Here is a 21760-nt window from a genome sequence, read left to right on the forward strand (position 1 = left end):
TCGGTAGAGATACCCAAAGTTACTTAGCTGCAGAGTGTTGCAGTACAATATTGTATGGTCTTACTCCAACTCCGATGTAAAATACGCATTAGAGTGCGTCAATTGTTTGTCTACTCTACTCTGTCCAATCTGATACTACAGATCTTCCCACAGTAATCCACTTAGAGAATCAGCCCATGAATCTAGACTTGCGGGGGTGTTGTTGCAAACATTGTTACATCTTTACAAAACCGGGTTAGAGGCTGGAATCTCATATTTATGTAGAATCCCCAAGGGCTTTATGTAGTTTTTTTTTTTTTTTTCTCTTCCCTTTATTTCCCTACTCTCTTATAGACCAAGTTGTTATATATCTTCCAACCCCTGGACCTCCCCTGTAATCATTTGTCATTGAGATCTAATTTAGCAGGTACGCTGACTAGGCTGGTTTCACTTGACACTTCTTATTTCAACTGCTTTCACTACTGAACTGACACTGACGCCTTCCAAGTCATGTCTCCTACCTTGCTCAGAAACATCGACACGGTTGAAATCGTGAATATCCACCAGGATGATATGGAATTCTCCCTGGTAGATGAGATCTACAAGAATCTGGACTCGCCATCAGCCAGACAGCGCACTTTCCCAACCCTTCTACTCTACGACACCAAAGGATTGAAGCTCTTCGAAGAGATCACTTACTTGGATGAATACTATCTTACCAATACGGAGATCGAGATCTTGACGAAACATGCGAAGAGGATAGTCGCACGCATTCCAGAAAATGCACAGTTGGTGGAGCTCGGCAGTGGGTCTGTTACCGATACACCCTGCATCTGTCGCATCGCGCCTTGGATGTTTTTGTCCTAAATTCTGACCATTTCTTTTTTAGAAACCTGCGCAAGGTCGAGATTCTACTTCGCGAATGTGAAAGGACTGAAAAGAAAGTGGATTACTATGCTTTGGACCTTTCACTGGTGGAGTTACAGCGCACATTCTCTGAAATCTCACCCGAAAGCTTCGTCCATGTAGGATTCCATGGTCTCCACGGAACGTACGATGATGCTGTCGGCTGGCTGAAAAGCCCAGAAAATCGGAAGCGACCGACCGTGGTCTTGTCGATGGGATCGTCCATGGGAAATTTTAGTCCTCCGGGTGCTGCGGAATTTCTTGGTGGTTTTTCCAAGCTATTGGGCCCGTCCGATTCCATGCTTATCGGATTGGATGCATGCAAGAATCCAGAGAAGGTGTTTAAGGCCTATAACGATACCAAAGGCATTACTCGCCAGTTCTATGAGAATGGCCTCCTGCATGCCAATAGGGTTCTTGGCTTCGAGGCCTTCAAGGCCGACGAATGGGAGATCTTGACCGAGTACGATGCCACTGAGGGACGGCATCAAGCCTTTTATGTTCCGAGAGTTGATGTGGTTATCAATGGGATCAATATTCCCAAAGGAGAGAAGCTCATCTTTGAAGAGGCATGGAAGTACGGTCGCGACGAACGGGATGAGCTCTGGCGCAATGCAAATCTCATTTCCCAGGTCGAATTTGGAAATTTGACGGATGATTATCGTGAGCCTTGATCTTTTGAACCAATCAACACAGTGGACTTGCTAACTTGCGTTTAAACAGACCTTCATCTGCTATCACCCGCTGCGCTTGATGTGTCTATGAACCCTTCGAAGTATGCAGCCCAACCGGTCCCGAGTATCGACAACTTTCAGTCTCTGTGGACTGCATGGGATCTCGCGACTAGAACCATGGTCTCTCACGAGGAGCTTTTGTCCAAGCCGATCGAGCTCCGAAATGAGCTGATCTTTTATTTTGGCCACATTCCGACATTTTTCGGTGTGTCTCCGATGTTCAACGTTGCTTATCATGTTCATTGCTAACCATGCTGGAACCTAGATATCCATCTGTCGCGGGCTTTACAGGAGGAGCTTACTGAGCCCACTCATTATAAACTAATTTTTGAGCGCGGAATTGATCCGGACGTCGAAGACCCACGGCAATGCCACAGCCACAGTGAAATACCCGATGAGTGGCCACCACTCGACGAAATTCTGGACTACCAAGACAGAGTACGAAACCGTGCGCTCTCAATCCTACAGGAGGGATATGCGTCACAAGACCGCGCTCTTGGAGAAGCTCTTTGGCTTGGCTACGAACACGAAGCAATGCATCTCGAGACCTTCCTCTACATGCTGCTCCAGAGTGATAAAACTCTGCCTCCTACAGGTGTTGATTGCCCTAATTTTGAGCAAATCAGGCGCCAAGCGAAGAGAGACGAAAAGCCAAACAAGTGGTTCAGAATTCCGCAGCAGACTATCGCAATTGGATTGGATGACTCCAATGAAGAAGTTATGCCAAATGACTCTTTTGGATGGGACAACGAGAAGCCCCGAAGAAAGGTTACTGTGCATGCCTTCGAAGCTCAAGCGAGACCCATCACCAATGGTGAATATGCCAAGTACATACAGGATAAGGGTATTCAAACATATCCTGCGTCTTGGGTGTTTAACCCAAGCCAGGACAATCCCGTTTCCAAGGGCATCAGTTCCTCAGGCGCCCAGGCCGGTTCGAGCTCCAGCCCTGCAGGATTTTCTTTCAAGGATGTCACGGTTCGAACTGTGTTCGGACCTGTGGCTCTTGAAGTTGCACAAGATTGGCCATTGGTTGCTTCCTATGACGAAGTGGCGAGCTATGCAAAGCACATGAAATGCAGGATCCCCACGTTTGAAGAGACCAGGAGCATATATCACCACTCCGACCAACTCAAGAGTGATCCAGTCATGAATGGCCAGAGGTATGAAAATAATTCTAATCATGATATAGCAGAACCTAACTTATAAAATAGGAATGGGGTCAATGGATCCAGCAAGCCTCAGTCTACTGGTCAGACTGTTTTCCGTGATCTCACTGGTTGCAATGTTGGCTTTAATAACTGGCACCCTGTTCCCGTCACACCCAATGGGGACCAGTTAGCTGGTCAGGGTGAAATGGGAGGTGTTTGGGAATGGACTAGCACGCCCTTGATGCCGCACGACGGCTTCAAGTCTATGGATATCTACCCTGGATACACATGTGAGTGATACCTTGAGCATCAAAATCGAACCTAAACTCATTGACCTCAATAGCGGACTTCTTTGACGGAAAACACAATATCGTTCTCGGAGGCTCCTGGGCTACTCTACCTCGCATTGCTGGCCGGACTACTTTGTAAGTATAGACTCTATGGTAATCAGCAAACTGGACTAACACATTTTAGTGTCAATTGGTACCAGCATAACTACCGCTATACATGGGCGGGTGCACGTCTAGTTAGAGATTTATAGATAGAGCTTGAGGAATGCTAATGAGCCCCTGGAGATGTACCCATGGAGTGCTCCATGACGATGATCTCATTCTCACGATAAGAGATAAACTGCGGGGAACCATAACGTGACTGCCCCTCATTCCTTCCCCAACATCTTCTCCAATTCCTTGTCTTCTCTTCATATTAGTTGAATCATAAATACTTTGCATGATGTCGCTGGAAACCCTTTCGACTATTTCCCCCGCCACCAATGAGCCTGTTGTCACCCGCACCGGTGTCTCATCGGAGGAGTTGAAACAGATCCCTGTGGCTGCCCAAGCAGCTTTCCGGTCATTCTCACAGTCCACAACTTTGGAACAAAGGCAGAAAATCGTGGAACGTGCTCTTGACATCCTGGAGAAAAAGCAGGATGAATTGGCTCGTGAAATTACCGATCAGATGGGACGGCCCATCGCCTATACCGGTGTTGAAGTCGCGACCGCCATCAAGCGTAGTCGTTACTTGGTCCGTATTAGCGCCTCCGTGCTAGGCGAGCAAGGAATTGTGCCTGGAGAGGAAGAGAAGGGATTCAGACGGTATATCAAGCGTTCCCCTGTCGGTGTAGCGCTGATTATCTTCCCATGGAACGTCAGTCCAACCCGTAAAGACACTGGTATACCTGCAGATACTGATAAATCAATATATAGTATCCCTACCTCACCCTTGTCAACAGCTTGATTCCCGCCATCCTCGCTGGAAACGCTGTTATTCTCAAGCCCTCCCCCCCAGACTCCAACAATCGTTGAACAATTTGCCTCTGCTTTTGCCGCGGCTGGTCTTCCCGGAAATGTGCTTCAATTCTTCCACTCCGGATCTTTCACATCTATCGAGGCCTTGGTGCGGTCCCCACTGGTGAACCATATCTGTTTCACTGGTTCCGAAGCTGGTGGACTGGCAGTGCAAAAGGCAGCCTCCGATCGGATTGTGAATGTTGGTCTAGAACTTGGTGGCAAGGACCCAGCCTACGTAAGAGATGATGTAGATCTCACCTGGGCCGCCGAGGAAGTTGTGGATGGCGCTATCTTCAATAGCGGACAGAGCTGCTGCGCAATCGAGCGTGTCTATGTCCACGAGAAGGTCTACGATGGTTTCATTGCTGAGGTGAAGAAGGTCCTGAGCGACTACCGTGTTGGCGAGCCTTCCGATCCCAAGACCCAAATTGGACCTGTCGTCTCTACTCGTGCGAAGGAGGCCATTCTCGCACACATCGAGGACGCCGTGCAGAAGGGCGCGAAGAACGAGACTCCTGCCAATGAGACCTTTGAGAACTTCCCTCCGAATGGAAATTATGTCAAGCCTACACTGCTGACTGGCGCTAATCACGATATGGCCGTGATGAAGGATGAGACATTTGGGCCTATTATTCCTGTAATGAAAGTCTCTGGTGACGACGAGGCTGTTCGTTTGATGAACGATAGCGACTTCGGTCTTACCGCCAGTGTTTGGAGCAAGGACATTGCAGCGGCCGAGAAGCTGGTTGGACGTGTTGAGGCTGGCACTGTCTTCGTCAACCGATCTGACTACCCTAGCGCCGTAAGTTCGGCTCTTCCCATCTACTATTGTCACCATTCGCTAACCGAAGTACCCTATAGGATCTCGCCTGGACAGGCTGGAAGAACTCTGGACGCGGTGTTACCCTAAGTAGATTTGGTTTTGAGCAGTTTGTCAAACTGAAAAGCCACCACATCAAGGATTACCCCAAATGAATATGTGCATGTGAGATAAGTTCTTTTTTCGCCAAGAGAATAAGATTTATCGCATAAGTTACTACAGAATCATGATTACATATATTACCTTGTCGATGAATGCACATTTATTCTCTCCTGCTACGCCTAAGTGATGATATATATATTTTTTACAACCATAAGAGCCTTGCACGATTTGACCTAGATGGGCGATATCTACGGACAGCCGACAGCCAAGGTTCTGCAGCTCTGCTCGGGCTTGATTTATGGAGTAGTTCGGGGGAGCTCAGGTCCTACCAACCCGAGACACATCCCTCAACGATCTCCCTTTTTGGTAAGATGTCCAAGGCTTCACTATCTATATACTAGCAGTTCAAATTTGCTAGTTAATGTTACCATTTCCTGTCATCTCGGGCTCGATGCTCTATGCTTTTAACAAACTGGCGAGATTTGCCTTTTTGTCGGCTATTTTAGTTGTTTCAACTTTGGTCCTTAAATATTTTTAGCCTGCCAACTGCCGAGATTGTAGTCGACTCACTTCCCACCCTGTTCTCAATCGACCTTCTAACAAACCCGACCGGATCTGAGTGTGCTCCTCAGCATGTCAGTTCTATTGTTAGATGACAACCCTTTCCAGACCTTAATTGCGGAGGCAAACAACAATTCGGCAAGTGGATGCGAGAATTGCGAGATAATATCAGGTGTTTGACCCTTTTTGCTCTAATAGTAGGCATTACTACAATCTCGATATGAGAACCACCGAGTGACTCGCAATAGCCAGCAAAGTGCAAAGATCCTAGCCGACAGCTTTCCAGGCTGGTCTCTTGACGAGATCCTGAAGCGACTTGATGGCCCTGGAAAGGAAGACGGATTTGTCGATCCTAGAAACTGTCTTGTCATTTGGGCCAGACCTTCGCCGGCAGTTCGCGACCTGATATGCTTCATTCAAAATGAGCTGAAGAGCATTTCTCCTTGTAAGTTGACCAATATATAATTCTCCAACTAGGTATTTTCTCTTTAGCCATTTATTTTGCTCACACGGGTGACTATAGCACTCTGGCTCATGCCTCCTGAAAACCTTCACATAACCGTCTTGGAAGTCGCTCATTCTCTGACAGAAGATCAAATTGAAGGACTTGTCCAGACCCTCCAGTCATCCAAAGATGTCACATCTGCAAATATTGCAGCATACTCACGCAGCCGCCCTACACGTCTTATCAAGCCTATGGTAAGCTTCGATTCCACTGCACTGGCGCTGGGCTTTGTCCCGGCTGCTGGTGAGTGTCTAGAAGCGGAATCTAGTAGCAATAATGAGCACTACACATACCATCATCTTCGCCGAGATGTATTTGACATGGTCCGACAAACCAAGGTCCCTGTTGCTTCGCGTTATATTGTTCCCTCGGCACATCTCACTATCGCAAGGTTTATTACCCAGGACGGGTTTGTGGTCAAGGGATCGAATGACACGGAGACTGTCGACCATGCGCGTGTCAAGATGTTGATTGATAAAATTGGTGAGATTAACCAGAAGTTGGAAAATGAGTATTGGCCCAAAGAGGGGGCCATTAGGGAGGATGGTGAATGGGTTGCTGGGCAAGAGGGTCTAGTCATTCGGAGAGGGTGTCTCTGGTATGGAGGCGGCGAGTATGTGCCGCTTGACTAGATATTTGCTTGATTGGATCAAGCTATCCTCCTAGTTCTAGAAGGGTGTGCAGTTAGTCCTTCTCGTGTTCTCGACTAGACCTTCCCCAGCGAGTCGTTCTAATGCTTGCTAGGTTATCCGTCGACGATATTTCCTAGTATGTAAAAGGAGCAATTCAAACGTTATTCAGGTCCAATTGTTGTATCAAGTGATAGATATTGACCTTGGTGGGTGTCAACCCGCATTTAGGGTTGGTCCCGCCTTTGCATTTGTCCTATAGCGCACATTTGGGCCAAAATTTCATAACAGCACGGCCGGCTGGCCCAATGGCAAGGCGCTTGACTACGAATCAAGAGATTGCAGGTTCGATCCCTGCGTCGGTCATCTCTTTTTTACTCATACGAAGCAGAATCTACATTGAAGGATGTCTTTGCTGTTAATGGTTTCATCTTTTTTTATCAATCAAATATGACAACGATAAGTTCACATGCACATAACAGCTACACTTTGTCTTATCCCAAGATTATCAAGCAGTTGGTCACTTTACGAATGAGTCCTTGCTGCGTCATTTTTGGATTTACACGGCCAGAAATGGCCAAAGGCTGCTCAATAAGGATGAAATTTAAAGAATGGGGTAGTCGATGTGTTTATGTATGTACGTTTTGGTCTTTTGTCTTAGGTGTGTGCCCTTTGAAATACTAAAAAATATATAGAGATAGAGAGAGTTGTGAAGTAGAATGGAGTGTATAGCGAAAATATATTTCAGAACCCCTTCGTTTTGATTGATTTATTAACTTACATATACATCTTGGTGTGGGAAATTCCGATCCCCAAACAATAGGTGCAAAATTCAGAAAGTGGTTCATGTCTAAGAGCCCCTCTCACAATGATCTGTTGAAGAATCTCTTCTTCATAGTAGTTAATTTGGGGCCCTTGAGTGGATAAACTGTGAGGTGCGCAGAAACTTCTGAGTAGTGATTGATCGCTGCACCTGAGAGTTTGTTTTGAGAATGAAAGTAGAGCCTTGGAACTGCCACCAAAGTTTTAATCAATGTGACTACGGGACAATCCAGTCAGTCAGCCAGGATGAGACGGTGGATAAGAGGTGAAATTCATAGACCAAATGGGACAAATCATGGAGGAATAAAGTACAGTATTGTACGTTGGATGGCTGGAATATGTCCGCTTTCTAGGCTCCCCTTTATCAATTCTAGGTATTAGTAAATGGACTCCATATGATTGTCATTCTCTTCTTCGAAAGTAGCCTCCTGTCCGAGCAGACACAGGTAGCTCAGGTGGCCGGTTTTTGCCCTCGTCACTCGATCTCCATAGGAGCTGTGCCTGTTCACACCACTGAAAATGGTCCAAAAAGCTGTCTTGCGCATATACTTTGTCTCGAGCCTCGTATCCCCAACTCGTGCTCGTGGTGCCGATAATACCTTTTTCAATGCCAAGTTGACACCCAGCACACGAAATCCCGCGTTCCACTCTACAAGTCTGTTTGTCGTAATAAGGAAGTGCACACGACCCTATAAAGTTGATTTTTTGATTTCGGTCTAAGCCCGCTGGTTGGGCTTGCGCTGGTTGGGCTTGCGGGAGTCTATACGGTTGCCGTCTGCAAGCCAAGGTGGCCTGATAGAGAGAAACGATCGTAATGCGGGAATTTTGTATAGATTCATTCATCGAGTATATTCCCGGTAAGGCCTTAAATGACCTCAGTTGGTTTAATTCGGCTTTAGTCATATGAAATTGCTTTCGGACTGTGGCGAGAGTCCGTACTTGGGTTTCCGAAGACCACTGGAGGCAATTAAAACAGCACCTCTTCTAGATTAGGAGGGATATAAACCCGCCGAATTCGCCGCAAAAATTGTATGCCTTAGTACATAATACGTTATAAAAGTCGAGTAGAGAAATGTCGATAGCCCGTGTTCGTAATAAAGCACAGAAGAGGTTCAGTCCATAAGAGACTACCCTCTGATACTGCTGGAGAGAATCTACTATTTGTCTCGATCGGAGGTTTATTTGTCGAAATTTGAACAGAGAATGTATGTCCAGATAGTACAACGTGTCAAATAAAAGCTCGAGGGGTAGCCGGTCGAGGGAACCGACTCTAACATTTAATGTCCGCCGAAAGGGTGTTGCTATTGACGGGCGAATATCGACGTGTTCACGGGGCGAGAACCAGATGACGGATAGACAGTAGTCTCTGCGGTGGTAGGCGGTGGTTCGAACAATAGCTTCAGTTTGTTCTTCGTCGAAACAGTATTCGGTGGCAGAACGATATCCGCGGGGCAGAAGGGTAGCCATTCTGGAGACGGGGTACGGGGTGGAAGGGGTAAATCTCGGCGAGAATCGCGACTCTCCAGTGTACCACCCTGAACACCTCTTGGAAGCCGATGTTATCGTATGTGAAACGCGATTGGGTCACGGACCTGAGTGGCTAGAAGTCATTGCACGGGGTTTCAATAGTGGTAAGGGGATTTTATTGTCGATTGGAGTTCTTCGCGAGACTTTTATGACAATATCACGAGTTGTGTACCCGCTTAGGTAATACCACCTGGGCCAGCAAGTTGTGTGTCGATTCTGGCAGGATAAATCACAGTGGGCTCTGATTGACTAGTGACATAAGACTCGCAGCATGAGACTCTACGCTCGCAACGTTCGAGAAGCATTCGAGGCCTTACCGCTCACTAGTTCTTACAACCTCCCGAGCCTTGTGGGATGCCGGCCGCTGGCGGTGGGAGGCCGGCAGGGTTGGCCACAGACGGAATCTGCGAATCATCACTCTCGAACTCTTATATCTCCTTATTAATTCCTACTTTTTGAGATTATTATTATTAATCACCAAGGCATAAGGTATAAGTATCCAGCAGAGCCCCCGACATTTGGTCCATAGCTGGCTCAGTGTGAACTATATATTTCATACTTCGAAATCATGACTCCTTCCATCCTCATCGTCGGCGCCACTGGTAACACCGGCCAAGCCGTCGCCAAAACACTGCCAAAGTTGCTTCACTCAAGCAGCATTTTGTCCGGGCATCGCATTATTGCTCTGTCTCGCTCCTCAAGCAGTCCAGTGGCACAAGAGCTTGCCAAACTACCCGGAGTCGAAGTGATCGAACAGAACTGGGTTGAGATCACCGCCGACTGGCTCCGCGAACACCAAGTTGCCAGAGCCTTTATTGCACCGCACAATGAACCCAACCAATTTGCCGAAGAGTCGACCTTCCACGTTAACGCCCTCAGCGCTGGCGTCAATTATGTTGTGCGAATCTCGACTACTGCTGCGAATGTTCGCCCGGATTGCCCTGCCTACTATCCGCGCCAACACTGGGCCATCGAGGCTCTCCTCGGCTCACCCGAGTTCAACAACTTGCAGTGGACGTCTCTTCAGCCGAACGTCTTCTCGCCACTTATCATGTCCTCTGCTGCGGATTTCATTAAGAAATACCGTAAGTCTGGAGAGCAGGATACCCTTCGGCTGATGTTATCAGAGGATGCACCCGTCGGCATTATTGACCCTGATGAGGTCGGTGTTATTGCAGCTCATCTCTTGTCTCAGGATGACGTTTCCGTCCACAACAAGGCCAAGTATGTTCTGAACGGGCCCGTGGACATTACTGGAAAGCAGATTGTCGATATGGTTGAGCAGCATATCGGTACGCCCGTCAAAGATATTAGCTACGAAGACGTCTCGTTCATCGACATGCTGTATGAGTACCAATATGCGGCAACGAAGCAATCGAAGAATGTCATCTATTCAATCAAGCGCGCCCCCGAGACAGCTTGGGAAGGGAAGTGCTCGACTTCTACAACCAGCAAGGAGATCCTGCAGCTTGCAGCTCCAAAAAATACACCTGCTGATGCCTTGAAGGCTTTACTGAGGGAGTAAAGAAACCACATGTTTTAATATAGTGGGGGATAATCTGTTTCCTAATTCTATTACTACTAGTATATGAACAATTTTGGGCCATACTCTTCCTACAGTTTGCATTCCCTGTGTGAAATAATGTCACGGTAGCTTCCAGCCGTATATTTGCGAAATGCCATAATTATCTTGGCAGATCTTTGGTTGAGAAGAAATACGTGGGCATTAGAGCACCAACAGCCTGATGTAAAGGCTAGACCTCCACAAAGCCCATAGCCCAGCCCAATCCAACCCACCAAATGGGCTGGGTTTGGGGCCTATGCCTCGGCCCATCGGTGGATTATGGGCCCATTATAAACCAAACAATACAAGCATGCCAATTTATCGTAGAAATGTTCATAGGCAAAATACATATTAGATAGATTTCTACCAGAGCATCCATCCAACCAAACTATCGAAACAGTTATCGGTCTCCTCAACAAAACTGCCCCTCTCACCAAGCTTATTGCGCTCATTCAGAGCTTCAATTTTGAGCTGCTCAGCACCAACAGCGTCACCCAATCGTCGTTCTGAGATCCCGAGAAACCATAAGGCTCGAGCGAGATGTCCCTGCATTTCAGACACACCTCGGCTCATATCAACAATCGCGCGAAGCATTTTTGCAGCTAAAACATTCTCATCGGCAGCTACCAACATCCGAGCAACCAGAAACATGGAGTCGGCTACTCTGGGTCCTTTATCACCGAAAAGACCTCTGCGAATGGAAATAGTCATAGAAGCAAGCTGCTGAGCCTCTGGCTTCAGCCCCTGAGCATACTTGATCCTCGCCAGAAGAACGATATCTCCACTGTGCTTGGGGTATTTGGAGTCAATGATCTGTTCTTCAGTCAGGTTCTGCAGCTGCCAGCATTTCTTTAATGCTTCCAATGCCTCCCCTGGCTGTTCGGCACGGAGATATGTCATGGCGTAGATTGCATGTGTTCTAGCCATATGAAGCGGGTTGTGTGCGTTGTGAATAGCTGCCGCCTTTGATAAATATTCAAATGCCTCCGTAACCATTCCTTGCTCGGTGTAACTGCACGCAATCGAGTCGTACACGTCTGCAATTGGGGGAGAATTTTCCTTTTCTAATTCCCGTCTTACTGTCAATGCTCTTTGATATGCACCCAACGCAGAGTCTGGCCGTGCCAAATCTAGTGCAATGTGACCCAAAAGCCGACAAGCATGTGCGTAATTCCGAGTGGAGTGGCTGATGTCGAGTGAAAGACCATATTCAAAGAAGTGGCGTGCAGTTGTTGGTTGTTCGCGTTCCCAAAGATAACTTCTCAAAGTCAGAGCCAGATAAAACATTCTAATCGTAGACCAAGTTAACTCACGTTCCGGCGCGGAAGATCAACTCCGCAAATAACTCCACATTGGTGGTCTTGAGTGAATGCGTTTCAACCAGTATCATAAGCTTGCTGACATGTGGCAGAATTACGCTGCAGGTTTGCCATAATTTCCATCCGTGACCTTGCTGATTCGTCCTTTCGATCCACGAGTTCGGAAAACTGGAAGAAAGCATGTGAATTGCACAGTCCAAGTAAATCAGTACGTCTGCCGGAGGCAATCGTGAGAAGACAGTAGATTGGATAAGTCGGTGCAATGTGATTGCTTTTATTGCGGGCGATCGGACAATCAGCGATGCCCTTGTTAAACTGATGATAGCATCGCCAAACCTATTCATTGTAAGAAAGCTAGCGTATGTTGCAGGGCGATTGAAACCTACTCAAAATCATCCAACAAGAAACTTAAACGTGACTCAGTGATATTGGCTCTTGGGTTTGACAGTAGCCATTCCGGTATCGCATCAGGATCAAAGAAGGCAAGCATATTTAGCAGTATCATCCCTTCGGTGGACAGCAATTGAAACGAAACATCCCAAACTGTGTTCAACGTATGCTCGTATTGTAGTGGCACTGCCGATCTTGCGAATATCTTTGCGGCCGAGTTTTTGTAAACGGGCAGAAGCTCCTGATAAGAATATCCACGTTCATTTATGAATTCGCTGATCTGGACCATGGCAAGGGGAAAACCGTCCAGCAATTCACACAACTCTCTCGCAGCTGCTGCATCCTCTTCACTCGATGGTTTTAAACCAGTCAAAGAAAAAAGTACTTCTGTTCCCGTATCAGATGTAAAACATTGGAGATGTATCAAATCGGTGGTACGCTTCGTTGCAACTGAGTGCGAGCGGCAAGTGATGATCACAGACCCATGAGTGCTGGCTGGCCAAAGTTGTTCTAGAATCCTATGATCTTCAACGTTGTCAAATACTAAAAGGAAAGTTTTGCCTGATACATTCAGCCAGTCCCTCACTTTCTGGATTGATTGGTATTCATCTTCTGCATCTTCCGCTTTCGGGATACCAAGCTTGGATGCGAATTTTGCCAAAGCTTGCGTGAATTTGGTTTGTGTTCCCGATGGAATCCAAGCAATCACATCAAATAGATCTGCTGAAGTGTTGGCGTAGTGCAGGGCAAGTTGCGTTTTCCCAACTCCCCTGTTCCGTAGATTGAAACGACTTTCATGCTCTTAGCACTTTCATCTGGATCCAGCACATTCTTCAGCATGTCATTCTCGAGTGGTCTTCCAAAAAACATGTTGTTGAGGCCATATGGTACCATGTAACACGGAATGTTCATTTCCTTGGGCTTAGAATCCTGTAGGAAACTCATCGCGTCGATTGTATCCGCTGAGTAAGTCTCCCTGGAAAGACGTATCATGTCGGCTGTTTCATCCACAACCCTTGAATAGTGTCGAATATTCTTCATAACTTTGGGAATCTCATTGCTGAATCTGGACCAGGCGCTTCGACTATGCGCTATGTTCGGATTATTTCGAAAAAAATGCGATGGATTGAGCGCAGAACAGGATTATCTCTGTGTACGTTGCCACGAGAGCTTCTTCCAATGCCTTTGTGATTGGAAGCTCTTGCTTATATTTGCAAAATCTTGGTAAAGCTCGGTCTAATTCTTCGAACGTATCGAGTAATTCAGGAAGAACTTCAGGAAGAACTGGTCGCGCAAACTGGCACAGTCAATATCCTGTATTCACAATTTCGTTTGCTTCGGATTTCGCTTTTCTACCTTTAGAATTAGTCTCATAGATCCCCAGATAAGTGCTGCAACTTGACCCTGCATCCCCAGAGCCAATGTGACGACTGCCGCAAAATCATTGAGACTAAGAAGTATGGGTTCGAGTCTGCGCAGAGTTCCGACCATGGAATTGGCCGGTGCAAAGTCATTTATTTGTTGAATGAGGTCGTCCGGGCTATGGATGCTCCAAACATCGCGATCAATAGTTGGGCGTTTGACTCCTCCCTTTCTCAACTCTTCATAATATCTATCAATGGCTGCCTGCCATATCGGACTCTTATCGTGTTCTTTTCGGGTCTCTCCTCGGATTTCATCAGGCGTCTTGGTGGCTTCTTTGAGACCAAAAGGGCTTGATGTACTCATTTTGGGTGTTGAATGAGTGCCAAAAGAAGAGGGTACAGAAATGAAAACAAAAGTGAGGGGCTGGCTCTCGGGTGCGTAGTATTACTTTATAGCAAAAGAAAGGCTGACGCCCTGGTATTGAATCACACATCATCACACAGATTGTCCTATATCAAATCCAGTTACAAGTGAAGGGTAAGCGCCTGCCAAGGCCAACTAAGTGGGTCATTCATATGGATGTTATTATTATACTCCCATGGAAGGGTCTTATGTACCTCGGGCTGATCGATCAATACATACAAGGGTGGGTTAGGAAAGGCTCGGCCCATCATGGAGCAATGTTTTTATATATAGCAACTACGTGTAAATTCACAATATAGTGACCATGCCGATGTGCTCCATATAAGCGCCTATGCATTTGCAAGGATTCGCTGAAAGCTGAAACGCTTAACGTCTTGGTTGATGTGGCTGGCCTGGAGAAGTTAGGGGCGGATTATCCTACCGTCTTCTTTTTGCTCAGTTAGCACCGTCAAGGAAACTTTTCCGCCAACAGACTCCCTACTTTTTCGAATGTGCACACAGAAAAGGATTGGATAAACTTTGACAATGCTTCCGACTGACAGGCCACTCTATTTCGCCGCCCGAGACTTTCCCGTGCTGTATGACCGGATTGAGCTCCTATCAAAGGATCTGAGAGATGCAAGGCCAAGCTCAATTCTCGGTCTGATAAGGGATAGGCGCAATGTGCTACAGTACTGGACATTTTGGTTGGTGGCTATCTTTGGCGGTATCAGCATTCTTCTAAGCTTGATTCAAGTCATTTTGCAGGCATTACCAATGATGTAGGCTTTACATTGGGGAAATAATCAATTATCAAGCTATAGCTAAAATGTTTAGAAAGAGTGAATTCATAACTAGTTCGCAAGTGGTTACATAGTTAACAGTCGAGAAGTAATTATATGCTAGTGCCTTGGGCATTACATCGGTCAGCCTGTGCTGTTTTCAAGTAGTCTCTCTCTCTCTCTCTCTCTCTCTCTTCTATCCAACTAGACCAATCATTCATTTTTCTTCATGTCCTAGAGAATGGCGCCTTCTGCCAACCAAAAGTACATCGGTCATGTGATTCGAGATGTTATCCTACGATCCCTACCCCGCTCGACAGAGTCCTTACTTTACCCTCTTTCAAGATTATATTGTACGGAACGAGTATTCAGCATGTCGATTACCCATATTGTTCTTTTCCAGTTCAAGTCAGAAGTAGCCGCTGAGGTTGTTCACAATGTACGTTTTACCAAAAGACCATGACGCAGATGAACCGGACTATGAACGATAAACAATTTGTAATGGATGTTAACAATTACCCCAAAGGCCTGCGAACGTATGCTTGCTCTCAAGGACAATTGTGTCCATCCCACCTCACAACAGCCCTACATCAAATCGGCGTCTGGCGGGAAAGATAATTCTCCCGAAGGCAACCAGGTAAGTTTCCCTGAGATCCCGGAAGACGGAGAACTCTTGGGATATTTTACTAACGCATGATAGAATGGAATTACACACGCATTCGTGGTAGAGTTTGCGAGTGCTGCAGATCGGGACTACTATGTACAAAGTGATCCGTCTCATCTGGCCTTCGTTAAAACCCTCGATGGGCTCATCGAGAAAGCACAAGTCATAGACTTCACCGACAGAGTTCTTTGAAGTTCTCAGTCACTGCTTCGAGCGTCTACGAATTTGCAATTTTAATGGGACATAGAGCCTTGACTTTTGTAAATACTGTGAAAGAATAGATCGCATGTTATCTTCCTTTGCTATATATATATACACACGACCAATTGTTTCATACAGCCTACAGACCTTTCTAGTATACAATATATATCAATACATAGCTAAAGCTTTCTAATTTGATCATGCGTCTTGCACCAATCCAGAATCTGGTGTTTTTGTAGACTCACATCCTTAAGGTTATGAACCCAGTCATTCACCTCCCATCCTCCCATAACATAGATAAAATTTGTAGTGTAGAGCGTTTGTGTTAGATCCCTGGGGCACGGGAATACATTCCCGGGTAAAATAGCAATGCCCCAATTGCCGGTGAGTTTAATAGCCAGGAATGTAAGCCAACCTTCCGGTTCGGGGAGTCACCCTATTAGAACTGGCCGATGAACCAATAGTATACTATATTCAGATAGACATCGGATCTTCCAGCTGGAAAGTCCAGATCTAGAAGCACCTTGCATTGCGAGGACTGTAATACATACATACCACTGTCGAGCTTGGTACTCTTTCGTGGTTTAAACGTTTACCAGGATAATATAGATTGAATAAATGGTTGAAATTAAGTTCTCTAAATATATCAATAAGCGTATCTTTCAGCTACGCATAGTTTCACTTGGAATTGGCTCAGGGTCCGAGAATTCCCTATCCCTGCGGTTCCATTCAAGTTAGGGCTCGATTCTGTTTGTCCAGATGAAACAACCAACAATAACCCCCGAAATAGAGAGATTAGAGTAAAGTAGGTTAAATTGGTCTTTCTTATGTCTTCCACCTTAAAGCTGATAATATTAGAATGCGCACGAAGTAATAGGTAAAGCTTGTGCAGAGCTACAATCTTTGTGAGCTGTTCTTTGACTCAGCATAGCTCCGACGCAAGGGGAGATGCAAAAAAAAAAAAGAAAAGAAAAGAAAACGCCAATCATTCCCGAGCCTCGCAGTCACCCGCAAGGTTTTTTGTTTCGATTGAATTGATGGCATTTCTGGAACCTTTTAGGCGCGGTGTTACTATTATAGCGACACAAAGGCAATACGCGACAAAGGAAACTGAGTCGAAGAGGCTGCCTTGTTTCAAAATTGGCCAATGTGGCTGGAACCTATACAGCGATATCCCACTTGGGCTCATACGGGAAAGGGTTTAGCATAATAGCCTTAATTGTCTCTGAGATTGTGTATACACTTGACCTCCAAGATCAGATCTACCAAATACACCGGCGGAACCGATAACTCCCCCCGATATGAGCACATATCTAACCCTGAGGTAACCCATAGGATCATCCCTGTCAGTGACAAATTCATGATCGATCGACACGGGTACGGAGTACAGAATTGGCGATCGACGATGTATCATTGGAAGAAATGTCTAAAATTGCTTGCCCAGAACCGGGTCTTATAAACACCCGGTTTCCGAGACAAAGACAAAGGAAACGAGGCAAAAGAGACACATTCCAATGGCCCCGGGGAGCTAGTGAGCTTACATGAAAATAAAGTAAAATTGATTTTCCCCAGAGCGAGGGACAAGGAATCCCGTTTCCCGAGAGCTTCGAAGACCCTCACAGGGTTCATTCATGCACATATCCGACCCGGTAAACGGGGGGACTTAGGGGATCGGCAGCTGGCTATTATTAAAATATCCTGTATCTCAAAAAACGGGATATACAAAAACTTTAGAGATGAGTCTCTACTCCAAAGGAGGAAAAGGGGACCCGAAGTATGAGAGGGATAGGTTTCGCCAGAACACGAGGGTTCTCTTTGCTTCTTCTCCCTTTTACCCCTTTGGTCTGGACTGCTTTTCACTTGATCCACTGAGGGTCGAATACCTAATCTGCATGGGTCTCTGCCGCCAGCATATCTTCCCTGCAGCCTGCAGGTCATGGCTGCCGCCTGTACTGCCCATCTGCTGTATTGCATCCGATGAGTTGCAGTAGATCGTGGGTTTATCGCCCGCATACAGAGATTGATACCTGTAGAATCAATCGCATCTGATAGACACCTTGAGTTCCCAGTAAGAGCCGGAATAGGTAAAAGGAACTCCAAGCATTCGGAACTTCCCCCAAAGCCAATCCCAAGCAATCCAGGACCCCAGGGAGGACCCACTGCTGCCGCCAGGGGATCGAACTGCCAGATTGGTGTGTGCCGAGCCTGTCATCCTGTCCATGCCAAAGGCACGGCTGTCGCCTAGTTCAACCGGAGACTGTGGATCGGTTTGTCCTTGACACGCCGGGAATAGCATAGATGTGCATAACTTCGTACATACTAATATATGTACTCTCGCTCCGCCTGTCTTTTGACACACTCATTCTCTAAGCACACCTCCATGGTGTAAAGCAGTTGTGACCTTTTTCTTTTTTTGTTCCCTTTCCTTTCTTTGGGTGTTGTCATCCCCAGTCTCTCGTTTCACCTTGACACTCGTTGTATAGTATTTGTTTCACCTCCAAGCGTTGCCTTTATTCTTTTCGTTTCCTTGTTCGCATTCAAGGACGTCTTAGCTGGAATCGCCATTGTTCCAAACCCCCACGAACTGCCTAGCTCTTTATAAGAAAGAGCTGCTTGTCCACCGATCGGATCAATCGAAACACCACCAATCCAACATGGAATGCTTTCGACAAATTGCCCGGTGCCTGAAGGCACCTCTCAGACGCGACAAGGGACGGATTATTGAAATTGTAAGTCGAGTAGAACCTTGGGAGATGGTTTGCCGTTGCAAAGACAGTCGCTAACAAATTTATGAAACAGGGTCCTCCCACTAATTTCCGCAAAGAAGAATTGCCTGCTTATTTCTCTGATGCCGAGTCAGTTCTCTCGCCCAGCCAAGATCCGACGGAACGATCACATCTGACCAATCAATTACAGGACGCTTACGTCCCAGGACAGCTGCACAGCGACCGTGGAGAAGGACGGAACGATGATCGAAATGGTATCTCTACCATCGTCGCCGAAGAGCAAGATGCGGGCCCATGTTCGAAGGATGAGCGTGAAACTGTCATCCGCCTCCGGGAGCGCGTAAAGTTATCCCGATGGTGGAAATCGAGCTCAGCTGCAGGTCATGAAACAAAGGCCCCGGCCGAATCGATCAAAATGGAGGAAATGCGAAATACCGAATTGGCGTGTTCATAGGGAAATTGTGGATTGGTATATGGATGGTCACACTAAGAAGGTGGGCACTTCATTGTGCCGAGATTTTTTTGCGTCTAAATTGTTCCCTCCGCCTGTTCCAGGCGATTTTCTTGCAGTCGGTTTACTGGAATTGTTAGAGATAGAGTTATTTATCCGAGATGACTCTGGTAGTTCATCAAGGTCATCAAAAAGTGATTGAACCCGTGATTTATACGCATTTGCTGGACTGGGTCGTCCGTGTGTCGGCTTCGATTTCGGCTTTGTAGTAAACGTGCTTTGTATTTTAGATTGCGGCCGGGCTTGTGGTGTGGTCTGATCGTGAGTTTGACTTTTTCGCAGAATGGTATTTGTTCTTTTTGGCGGCAGCACGACTGGTTTGGTTTCTAGGTCAAGATCGTCCTCGTCACCCGAACCCGAGGCCGTCTCTTCATCCAGTTCAATTCCTGGAACTTCTAGTTCTCTAGATGGTGCAGCCACACTCCCGATGCTGTTCACTCGGGCTCGTCCAGTACCTAAAGTAGGCGCCTGTCCAAAGCCTGCAGCAGCTCTAGTAGAGGACTTGGGCGCATAGACTCCCGCCAAGGATCGTGTTTTCCGTGGGCTCGTCATGAGATCGTGAAGTTGGGTTCCAGCCCATCTCTCATCATCTTCATCTTCATCTTCATCTTTCTCGTCGACTCCTGCGTCTCCGATCTGCGCGAGCCCGGCTTTTTGTCGCTCCCTCAGCGCTTCGGCTTCTCTTTTTCGTTCAACTTCATTTGGAAGTGGGGTGCGGTTGTCGGTAGGCCTCTCGATATCTTTCATTCCGGCTGCATGCTCGGCTTTCACTTGCTTTCTCCGTCGTAGGTACTCCGCATGATGTAGATGTTGAGTAAACGCTTGCGCGACGGCATAGAACTCATCTTCTACCATGACCCAACCATCATCGTGTTGAATTCCTTCAACCAAAAATCTATAAGGTGCGTTAGCGACCTTTTCTAGTTGCGCGGGGCCTGGTGGCGATCGTACTCTTCGGAAGGACAGCGTCTGATAGGAGAAGTCGGCGGGCTTTGGGCTGTACAAAGCAATCAGACTTTGTTTTGTCACAAACATTCCAAACCTAAAACCTACAGGACCTGAAGAAATCGCGTCTTGGGGGAGAAACTCGAGGGGTTTTAGGAGTGAGGTCACGATCAGGACTGGGTTCCGTCTTCACGCGCTTTCGCGGCGTTATCTCCTTTTTCACAGGGATGTCATTTTCGGCGCGAAGCCAAGGCAATGTCCTAGGCATAATCCAAATTATTATAAAGTAAATTCTAAATTCAAGAAGTCGCTTGGTGTTGCGGTCTCAACAAAAGATCACAATGAGGGAAAGAGAGCGGCTGATAGGCATCCACAGCCGATAAGGTGAGGTCACCCGCCTTCCGCGCAACACAAACCTTCAATTTAGAGCTTCACTACGAACTGGAAAATTTTGCGAGTATGAACCTCATTCTGTTGGGTATCTAATGCCATTTTGGACATTGGTAATGCAAGATGAAAAGAACTGGGACTGCCTCAAACGCCTCGTGCAGGATATATTACCGAAATCAAGAACGGACTGCCGGTAGAACGCCCATTCAACCATTCGAGGGAAACAAAATTAAACGCCAGTATCTCTGCCCATTCAAGGGTCCGCTTACACCTCACCAGGCCGCTTACTGTTGCAGCTCACAATCTTCACCTTATCCGCGGACACAGTTGTTTGGTTGTCCAGCTTGAACGAGACATCCTTGATCAGGAAGGTCCAGACTTCGTCGCAGAATCGGTAGGTGTCAAGGTGGCCCTAAAAGTGGTGGGAAAAGGTATATGTTAGCCTCGTTGAACTATTATTTAACCCCATGACCCATTTGGGCTAGGGTGCTTTGAACAGGAAATGAGTTACCTTGAAGGTGAGTCTGGCCCGAACTTTGTCCGCCAAGACTTCAGTGACAATCTTGTCAAAGGTCCCGAGGATCTTCATTGCCAGCTGGGGTTCGATACGGCCCTCGTTGATCAGGTCGTCGAGGGTATCGGTGAGGGATAGCCCAAGGCTAGATGTTCCTTGAGTCAGCTTTGAAGCTTTCGATTTGCTTAACCGTGTATATTACCTGCTGCCTCGGTAAAGCTCATAGTAAGCCACAGATGCCATTCTGAGATAAAATAATGGCAGACTCGTCGAAAGAGTATCGGAGGAGTAAGTGACAAGAACAAGTTCATGATCGCCGTCCGAATCGCGGGGGCGGTTGAATCCACGTGACTTCTTTATAGTCACGTGGACATTCTTATCTTGAATTGCGTCAGTCAGATAAGTTGACTGTGTTTGAACATGTTCTTTGATCTCAGAAACTTCAGTAAACGTACAACAAGCTCGAGAGCTACTACAGTATGAATGTGAAGGGTCCAGGGTCTCTATTCCTTCTGAATAAAACATTATCCAGTCAATTGCATGTTACTTATGTACGATCCTTATCAACAACATTCAGAGCATTAGAAGCTCAAGGTCAGTCAGTTCCGTTCATAGGCCTATCTCAGAGCTAACATCCAATGTGTTGGAGGACTTATAGACTCCCAAGGCCACCGAAACACTGAGTCCAAGCAAGAGGAAAGCAATCAGGTATTATCAAATAACTCCTCGAACCAAGACAACAAGCGCCACGCGCCTCCACCCAAGGCCAAAACCGTATCCCAAGCCGACGCCGAGCTTCGCGAGCGACTCGAACAAATGTCTGGAGCAGGAGGAGCCTCTGGAATTGAATACGAAGACGGCAAACCGAATGCAATGAAGCGCGGCGTGCGAAACAACATGTTCCGATTGATTTGAAACAATCTTCGACATCAACATATCGAAAGAAGGGACATTGATTG

General features: G+C 46.7%; 11 protein-coding genes across 11 annotated transcripts; 7 read left to right on the forward strand and 4 right to left on the reverse strand.

Moving 5' to 3' along the window:
- Window positions 1-489: 489 nt before the first annotated feature.
- Window positions 490-3311, forward strand: N7516_003501 (DUF323 domain protein; the record flags this gene model as incomplete). Its single annotated transcript, XM_057216221.1, has 7 exons — window positions 490-788; window positions 869-1548; window positions 1609-1824; window positions 1885-2782; window positions 2834-3060; window positions 3114-3195; window positions 3245-3311. The coding sequence occupies 7 exons, from the start codon at window positions 490-492 to the stop codon at window positions 3309-3311; spliced, it is 2469 nt and encodes an 822-aa protein (XP_057078104.1).
- Window positions 3312-3502: 191 nt separating this feature from the next.
- N7516_003502 (aldehyde dehydrogenase family protein) lies at window positions 3503-5037 on the forward strand (the record flags this gene model as incomplete). The annotated part of the gene is made up of 4 exons (XM_057216222.1): window positions 3503-3919; window positions 3979-3996; window positions 4061-4864; window positions 4924-5037. The coding sequence occupies 4 exons, from the start codon at window positions 3503-3505 to the stop codon at window positions 5035-5037; spliced, it is 1353 nt and encodes a 450-aa protein (XP_057078105.1).
- Window positions 5038-6079: 1042 nt separating this feature from the next.
- Window positions 6080-6682, forward strand: N7516_003503 (uncharacterized protein; the record flags this gene model as incomplete). The annotated part of the gene is made up of 1 exon (XM_057216223.1): window positions 6080-6682. One exon carries the CDS (start codon window positions 6080-6082, stop codon window positions 6680-6682), a length of 603 nt encoding a protein of 200 aa, XP_057078106.1.
- Window positions 6683-9596: 2914 nt separating this feature from the next.
- Window positions 9597-10553, forward strand: N7516_003504 (uncharacterized protein; the record flags this gene model as incomplete). The annotated part of the gene is made up of 1 exon (XM_057216224.1): window positions 9597-10553. The coding sequence occupies one exon, from the start codon at window positions 9597-9599 to the stop codon at window positions 10551-10553; it is 957 nt and encodes a 318-aa protein (XP_057078107.1).
- Window positions 10554-11044: 491 nt separating this feature from the next.
- N7516_003505 (Tetratricopeptide-like helical) lies at window positions 11045-11492 on the reverse strand (the record flags this gene model as incomplete). Its single annotated transcript, XM_057216225.1, has 2 exons — window positions 11045-11138; window positions 11224-11492. 2 exons carry the CDS (start codon window positions 11490-11492, stop codon window positions 11045-11047), a joined length of 363 nt encoding a protein of 120 aa, XP_057078108.1.
- Window positions 11493-13006: 1514 nt separating this feature from the next.
- Window positions 13007-13294, reverse strand: N7516_003506 (Tetratricopeptide-like helical; the record flags this gene model as incomplete). Its single annotated transcript, XM_057216226.1, has 1 exon — window positions 13007-13294. One exon carries the CDS (start codon window positions 13292-13294, stop codon window positions 13007-13009), a length of 288 nt encoding a protein of 95 aa, XP_057078109.1.
- Window positions 13295-13621: 327 nt separating this feature from the next.
- N7516_003507 (Tetratricopeptide-like helical) lies at window positions 13622-14029 on the reverse strand (the record flags this gene model as incomplete). The annotated part of the gene is made up of 1 exon (XM_057216227.1): window positions 13622-14029. The coding sequence occupies one exon, from the start codon at window positions 14027-14029 to the stop codon at window positions 13622-13624; it is 408 nt and encodes a 135-aa protein (XP_057078110.1).
- Window positions 14030-15223: 1194 nt separating this feature from the next.
- On the forward strand, window positions 15224-15706 carry N7516_003508 (Dabb family protein; the record flags this gene model as incomplete). Its single annotated transcript, XM_057216228.1, has 3 exons — window positions 15224-15289; window positions 15377-15487; window positions 15551-15706. 3 exons carry the CDS (start codon window positions 15224-15226, stop codon window positions 15704-15706), a joined length of 333 nt encoding a protein of 110 aa, XP_057078111.1.
- A 2609-nt stretch (window positions 15707-18315) lies between these two features.
- Window positions 18316-18895, forward strand: N7516_003509 (uncharacterized protein; the record flags this gene model as incomplete). Its single annotated transcript, XM_057216229.1, has 2 exons — window positions 18316-18444; window positions 18515-18895. Exons 1-2 carry the CDS (start codon window positions 18370-18372, stop codon window positions 18893-18895), a joined length of 456 nt encoding a protein of 151 aa, XP_057078112.1. The 5' UTR covers window positions 18316-18369.
- A 27-nt stretch (window positions 18896-18922) lies between these two features.
- Window positions 18923-21080, reverse strand: N7516_003510 (transcription initiation factor IIA subunit gamma; the record flags this gene model as incomplete). The annotated part of the gene is made up of 6 exons (XM_057216230.1): window positions 21004-21080; window positions 20799-20946; window positions 20557-20699; window positions 20006-20157; window positions 19904-19949; window positions 18923-19847 (listed from the first exon to the last, which is right to left on the reverse strand). Exons 1-6 carry the CDS (start codon window positions 21042-21044, stop codon window positions 18923-18925), a joined length of 1455 nt encoding a protein of 484 aa, XP_057078113.1. The 5' UTR covers window positions 21045-21080.
- A 200-nt stretch (window positions 21081-21280) lies between these two features.
- Window positions 21281-21716, forward strand: N7516_003511 (uncharacterized protein; the record flags this gene model as incomplete). The annotated part of the gene is made up of 2 exons (XM_057216231.1): window positions 21281-21395; window positions 21460-21716. 2 exons carry the CDS (start codon window positions 21281-21283, stop codon window positions 21714-21716), a joined length of 372 nt encoding a protein of 123 aa, XP_057078114.1.
- Window positions 21717-21760: the final 44 nt, after the last annotated feature.

This window comes from Penicillium verrucosum, assembly GCF_028828655.1.
Source record: "Penicillium verrucosum strain IBT 35672 chromosome Unknown utg000001l_segment0_segment0, whole genome shotgun sequence".
Lineage (NCBI taxonomy): Eukaryota > Fungi > Ascomycota > Eurotiomycetes > Eurotiales > Aspergillaceae > Penicillium > Penicillium verrucosum.